The sequence below is a fragment of the Montipora foliosa genome, chromosome 14 (assembly GCF_036669935.1).
Source record: "Montipora foliosa isolate CH-2021 chromosome 14, ASM3666993v2, whole genome shotgun sequence".
NCBI classification, from domain to species: Eukaryota; Metazoa; Cnidaria; class Anthozoa; order Scleractinia; family Acroporidae; genus Montipora; species Montipora foliosa.
The window spans coordinates 9,062,587-9,070,086 of NC_090882.1; the positions used below are offsets into that span (position 1 = coordinate 9,062,587).

At 41.0% G+C, this 7,500-nt stretch overlaps 1 protein-coding gene across 2 annotated transcripts in view; it reads left to right on the forward strand.

The window, feature by feature from the left end:
• LOC137984669 (uncharacterized) overlaps positions 1-7,500 on the forward strand; it is a 37,972-nt gene that overhangs the window by 15,509 nt on the left and 14,963 nt on the right. For both annotated transcript variants that reach the window (XM_068831906.1, XM_068831907.1), the window contains 3 exons: positions 1,588-1,669; positions 2,507-3,475; positions 5,314-5,415. In XM_068831906.1, the coding sequence (XP_068688007.1) occupies positions 1,588-1,669; positions 2,507-3,475; positions 5,314-5,415 (1,153 nt within the window). The remainder of the gene's footprint in view (positions 1-1,587; positions 1,670-2,506; positions 3,476-5,313; positions 5,416-7,500) is intronic.

Here is a 7,500-nt window from a genome sequence, read left to right on the forward strand (position 1 = left end):
CCAAGATATATGTTGAAGAACCATTTAACAAATTCTAGTAATCTGTTTCCTCAGTCATTAACCAAAAAGCATAACAATGATAATTTTATTTATAAACTTATCCAGCGAAATCCACAAGTGCTCTACAAATTGGGACGAGTGCAACTAAAATCTAGTCTAATTAGAGCAGATCAGATGAATTCTTGGCAAGTATACACCTTATTCCAAAATGGCCAATATTCTTATTAGCCCTTGTCGCAACGAGACGACAAGGATTAATTTTCAGGCAAACAAAAGAATACTATAATGGTGGCCATTTTGGAATAAGGTGTATTGAAAGCGGAAAACCGGATGTACTTCGCCTGACTTTTGGTAGAGACGCGTAAAATTGAACTCAGTCTTAATCTAAGAAACTGATTTTATAAAATTGATTTAATCTTGAACAAAAGGATGACCTGTGTCGTGTAGTTGTTCCTCGGTTTGAAAGAATAGCTCCAATCCGAATTAAATTTGACTGTTAAATGTATGTAGAACTTCTATTAATGGTTACTGTGCATTACAGGGCTTACATTCGACATAATCCACCTTTTTCTTAGGGCGCGTTCGATTGACCCTATTCCGGAATAAGAATACGTGAAGTGATGATTAAAACGGTATGTTTGACGCGTTTCGAAGCCGCAAGGATGATAAAAGTATGTTTAAAATAACATTTTAGCAAATGTTTGACAATTTTAATGTGAATCTCCGCAAAAACGAAGGATCTCCAACTTGTATTCCATGTATTCCTATTCCCGAATACGGTCTATCGAACGCACACTAAACACTGTACCCTTGAAAGTTCGCCAACATACAAATCCAGGCTAATATTACCCCTAAAATAATATAAGTAAATAATAATAATAATAATAATAATAATAATAATAATAATAATAATAATAATAATAATAATAATAATAATAATAATAATTATAATAATAATAATAATGTTGTTTCTCGAACGTGACAATGTTCCCTTGAAATTGAAAGTGCGCCAACATAAGCATTTGCGGAAAGAGCTCGAAGAATTACAATTTTCATCAACACCCCCTGACTCGCTGACACAGGAGGCACTCTTTCGCTTCCGGTCACGCTACTCTCCAAATAGCTGATTTATCAGCTGAAGCAAGCCACAGCCCTGAGGAAGGTGAAATGCAGTTTGTCAATTTCCCGCTTTAAAGCAACGCCAAAGCACAGGTAGTGTCGTTGTTTAAGAACGATTCTTCATACCAACGAGTAAGTTTATTGTTCATAGACCTTTTAAGCGCAGGGTTTTGTCGAATGTTTGGGTGGGACAATGCTTTACCAATGTTCTAAAACGAAAAGGGATACCCGGCCACTATTGTGTTCTTGTAGTTGCACGGTTTGAAGAACTTGGCTTATAACCATGCAGGTTATTCATATGCTTATAATTGGCCGGGTATTCTGAAGTTTCGCTGTCAAGACCTCTAAACTTGACACATCTCAAAGTCACATGCTTTTTTCGTCGTCGCCCACATAAACACAGCAGCCAATGCAAAAGTGAGCTGGATTGTTGATTTAATCCTATTGATTGTCACCTTTTGATTTCAGAAACGGCTTCTTGAGATGGAGGAACTTTTATTACAGCTAGACAAAGAAGAAATGGCTTTTTTGGGTGCAAATGATACCAAATGTAAGTCTTGCATGTCTGATTACTCGGTAGCAAGGGAATGCGATTCCACAACTAACAGGACAAAGGTCTCGAGTCCTATCTTCCAAGTGTCATTCTCTTGTCAAAAGAATGAACACTTCTAATTTCTTTAGTACGGAGACGACCTCGAAAAAAAAATACCTCTGAAACGCTCCGGGTTGACGCTAGAAGGAGAATCATCTTTGGGTGAAAACGAAAGGAACCAAGAGTATTGTATGTAATACTTCCTCGTTGTCGTCGAAATTTTAAAGTGATATTGTATTGCCTTAATGAGGTCTCAGCCGGGAAAGGTTACATGCTTATGCTCCACAGAATAAGTACTCTTTTCTTCGTTTATTTAATTCAAGAAAGATATGACAAGAAAGGAATTCGAATGGGGTACATTTGCTCCTACTTAAATTGAAAATGGAAGTGAATCACTCTGTCGCGTGACATTTTAAATTGATGCGCTGAAGTGATATTGCTTTTCGCATTTTTTGAGTTTTTTTCTCTGTCCCATTTTTAATAGGCCTTTTTCATGCGAGTCTCTTAAGCTGGAATGCTTGTGTGTGGGAGAATCTTATGAAATTGTTCAGATACTTTGTGGTTCACGGTCAATTCGCTTGTATAGTCTCTTTTGAGGACGTCACGCAACGCTCTCCTCAGGAGAGCGTTGCTTGACATCGTAAAAAGTGCCTGCAAAATATATCAGTGATGAAAAATCGTTTCGTGGCGGTCACTACCTGGGGTTTTAGGATTATTGACTTGCAACAGAAGGACAATCAGTGCGGAGAATCTTCCCTCTCGTTAAAAAGTCTCTGTTTTTTGGTGATTTTTCAGTGTTGAGAAGATGCGAATTTCGGTCAAGCACGCGCAAAGACTATCTGCTGATACCTGGTCATCCACGCACCTTTCTTCCCAAAGGAACTGATTTAACAATACTGGGACAATTTTCTAATAACCGCTGGCGTTGCTGTGTTGATCCACCAAAAAAGACTTCAGTTGCTCTTGTAAATGGAAGCCAATCTCAGTCGGAAACAAGCTCTGAAGTAGAGAGTATATTGTCATTTGACATCAACGATGAGGATGGGTTCGTAAACATGAATTCCAACACGGAAACCTTGATTGGAAGTGTTCCAACCAGTGTTCTTGTAGAAATGAATCGTACATGTACGTCTCGAAAAAAACTCGAGGATGGAACTCCTGTCTCTTCCTTAGAGAACACCCCACAGTTATCTCCCTTCCCCTCTCCCCCACATTCACCATATTCGCCGCGTAAAGGCAGCAGGGATTCAATTCCGAATAATAAGAGGAGTTCGTTGCGTCGATCTATAGCGAGTGAAAATCTGAGCGAACAAGACATCTGGGAGCAGTTCTGCTTACCCTCCCCTCCCTCGTCACCTGCCACGTCGCGGTCAACGTCCCCTTCCCTCTCCATGTCGGGCTCCCATCATGGATCTCTTGATGATCTTGACGTCGATCGTACGCTAAGAAATAACGCGAAAAATCAAAATGAACAAATGAGAAATGAAACTCTGGAAAATGAAGGAATAGGAATGGGAGGACACATTGACGTTACTTTAAGACATGGAAAAAAACATGAAGGAGAGAGAGATTTTCTGGATTATCGAGAAGCTTTCTTTATGGATGACAATGTTCCTGAAACTTACATCGGTAGTGACTCCGAGGATGATCGAATGGTTACAGTGATTGACGAGGTTCCGCCACACGAAGCCGTGGAAGCGATCAACTTTGGAAACGAACCGGTGAAACTGCGTCCAAAAAAGGAAAGACGTGTGCAAGGGTTTGGTACGTGTCGCTTTGTTTATCTTGATCTCGTTCATATACCGCAGTTGTTAAAGCTTTCCGACATAATGTGTAACTGTTTTGTTTGTTTGTTGAAGCAGGTTAGTATATTGGCAGCTATACAAGTTTATGTGGACCTGCTGTAATTTTACACTTATTCGCAAAGGCCAGAGCACAACAGTGGGGACTCATCCCCTACTCTACTCGAACAGTGTGTGGCTCATTGTGTCTGCTTTCTAGTTTGAGCGCTGATCACGCATGTGTAGGTTTGGCCGACCGTAGTTCCATTTTGAAGAGAATGCCTTGGTGAACGTTGTTTGTTCGATCTGACCTAACAGATGTGTTGATCCAACTTAATGCATAGATCGTTGCGCGGCAACTAAAAAGGGTAACCTGAAACTCTTCTGTTTGGTCCTTTAGTGAAACTGGAGTAACCGCTTTAACCAAAACAATTACATGATTTTGATTAGACAGAATGGGTACGATGAAAGACCTCCAATTTAATTGCTATGGCAACTACTCCCGAATCACCGGAGCTGCGACTGAGTAAGGGAGGGGGGGGGGGGGGGAAGGGGGGGGTATTTACATTAGACGGGGACGAACTCAGATCGGTATGAACTTGTACCGTTATGAAACCTTTTGCAGCCCTTTACATGAAACCGGTACGAGATGCGCACCGGTGGCTCAGTTGGTTGAGCACCGGGCTGTCACGCGGGAGGTCGTGAGTTCAACTCCGGCCGGACCAACCTTCAGCGTCTTTAAATAACTGAGGAGAAAGTGCTACCTTTGTAATTATATCTGCAAATGGTTAGACTCTCTAGTCTTCTCGGATAAGGACGATAAGCCGGAGGTCCCATCTCGCAACCCTTCAATGTTCATAATCCTGTGTGACGTAAAAGAACCCGCACACTTGTGACAAAGAGTAGGGCATGTAGTTCCCGGTGTTGTGGCCTGTCTTCTATGGTGTATCATGGTTGGGAGGGTAAATGCTCGGAGATATTAGCTACACCAAGCTACTCTAAAAATCCGAGGGTACATAAAGATGTATGTATGATATATGGTGCCTGATTTCGGGACGAAATGATATTGTCTAATAAATATACGGCTGACACAAAAGCATACAGGCTTGAAACGTCTCTACCCGGTCTGAGATTTGTTGTCATTTACATGAGAACGGTACGAACTCGCACCGGTGTGAGAATTTGTCGTGTCGGTACAGCAACCGAGACGAGGTCAGACCCGCCTGAGTTAATTGCCAGGCTGGTTTCATATAAACGCAGGAGAAGAAATGTGTAGACGCCGATACGAACTCTTGCCGGTCTGAGTTCGTCCCGGTCTCTTGTAAATACCCCCTTAAACAACAGAATGACCGGCAGACCCGTCACTATGACAACGACGTGCCAAAGCTGAAAGAAAAAAAGAAAGTGTTAATTAATACAAACCAAAGTAATCAAACGTAGATCAAAGTTTTTCTCAGCTTTTCTTTAAGAACTGAGTAATTTCACAAAGCTTGAAAAAAGCATAGAAAACGAGTAAAGCTTGAATAAAATTAAGTCCATTGTATTTATACATATAAAAATCGTACGACCTTCTCCTACAATTCGGAATTAGCAGAAATTATGAATATTACTCGCAATAGGACGTTTTCAACCAACCTCTAGGGACACCAATAACAATATAGAATGTACGACTTCTGGTGGGCGAACAAAAGAAGCTAATGAGAGATCTTTTGTTTTCGTCCACCAACATGGCGGCGATGACGTCACATGAAAACCGCCTATCGTGCTCATTCTGTCACAGACTCACTTCTCAAGCTGCCTTTATTCTCTTTTGAATTGCAGAGAGCGAATCGCGTCGTGGGCTGCACCCAAATTATGCATTTCTGGTGACTAAGAAATTACGCCAACGAGGAATTAGCCTAATCGTGGGCTCGTCAAGTTCAGGTATGTTTTCTAACCGCAATTTTCTCAATATTGATGGTTTGCTGACTACAACCAGGTTTTCTGATCCCGCGAGACTGAGCACCCCCAGCAAACCATTGTTTCAACGAAAACCGCTGGTCAGCAACCTGATTCTGGTCATTTGCTGTCTTAGGTCTTCCTTTGCATCTGACGTCACGCGGCCATCTTGGTGTAGTCAACACTAGTTTCCCTCCATCAAACTGACATTGGACATTTCGTAACAATTACACGACGCAATATCCCATGTTAATATATTGACAAGCTTACCGCTCTAAAAAGAATGAAAACAGGCAGAATTACAGCTTTAGTTCAACAAAAAATAGCGTTTCTAAGCTATGCCGCGCTGATCTACAGTATTTAGGTCTAAAAACCCCGTTGAAGACGGTTAACTTTCAATTGTTCTTCTGGTACTACTATTTCAATACTCAAAAAATTCGATTTTCCGGAAGGTTGTCTCGTTAGTCTTGTGGATATCGGAAACTGCAAGGTGAAGCCATCGATCCGGGTTCAACTCCTTGCCTCGCTTATTGTGAATCTTCTCAGGTTGTTTTAAAATCTTTGTTTCGTTGAAGTAGATTTGAAGTCTAAAGTAGACTGTACGTCGTATAAGTTGAATAGAAAGGGAAATGTCAGGCAATTTGCCAACTGGGTCCAAAGGCCATAATTTATGCTACATAAATTAGGGACTCCCTCTTAGTCTACTGACTATGCTGTTACGGATCAGTGGCCCGTTTCTCGAAAGTCCCGAGAACTTTTCGGTCCCGAAAAGCTATCCCCCTGTTTTGGAAGGCTGGTCTTTTGACATGTTTTCAAGATAACGAAATGCAAAATGGCTGTAAAGGTTAATGACTGAAATCCTGTCTGTTCTGGAGATACAGAGGAAAGGTGACACACCACCATAAAGACCCGTAAAGTTTCGGGACTTTCGAGGAAAGGACCGCGAGGTTCTCTTGCTTCTTGGACAACCAACGGAAAGCGGAAGTGCACATTTTGTATGCCAGGAGAGCACTAATCTCGTTTAATTGTGAAGAAATACTTAATAAATAAGAATTTGGTAGAGCGAGTTTCAATTGAGTGTCGTAAAACCAAAACCAAAGTAATTACTTTGGCCAATCAAAAAGGACAGAGACAATCCAGTAAACCAATCAAAACTCGAAGTAATTACACGTAGCCGACACAAAGCGCGGGAAAATGTGCGCGCGCGAGCCACGATTGGTTTTGGTTTCACTTCTGGTTGGTTGAAAAAATGGCGCGAGAACTTTGAACCAATCACTGAGTGAAGTAATCATAAACCAAAGTAATCATCTAATTACTTTCGACACTCAATTGAAAACCGCTCAAGTGTCAAGATAAATTGAAAAGGAAAACATCTCACTTCCGGTTGTCGTTCGTGGCTCAGAAACGCCGCTTGCTTAAAGGGGCACTGACATACTAAATTTACTTTACTGGGTAAAAATCTGAATTAGTACTCTTGCTCACACATGTAACATTCCTGACAACTCACTGAGATGATACGAGATATAATATGGCACAAAGAGCTATTCGTATTTAACTTTTGGCGACTTTCACGGGATGACGTCTCCAAACTTAAAAAAAAAAATTGGCCAATTTTTTCAAGTTTCAATCCATTTCCATCCCCTTCATTCTTGGCTGCAAACAACAAAGAATTGCTTCAGTGCACTTCAATGGCCATTGGCAACAAACCTACATCATTATTCTGTGGTCTTCATTGATGCAAAGACGTCTTCTAGTGTTTTGAATTTTGACTAAAATAGCGTGACTCTGCTATTCTTTGCATCAGAAGAAACTGGTGGACCAGAACGTATTGACCGAGGAGACAAGGTTACTTAAATATTTATTACATCTCTTGTTGCGGAAATGTTTGCTGTGTCACTTGGAAAGCAAACTGGCCCGTACTCAAAATACGGCTCGCCTCATTGACCAATCATAGGTTGTTGTATATGAGTGATATAATAAATTGCATTCTACTTCATTTTGTATTCTTTTATAAACTTGTTACTTCGTCATGGACTCGTTGATGATTTTTTCCGTAACCGTCGACTTCAA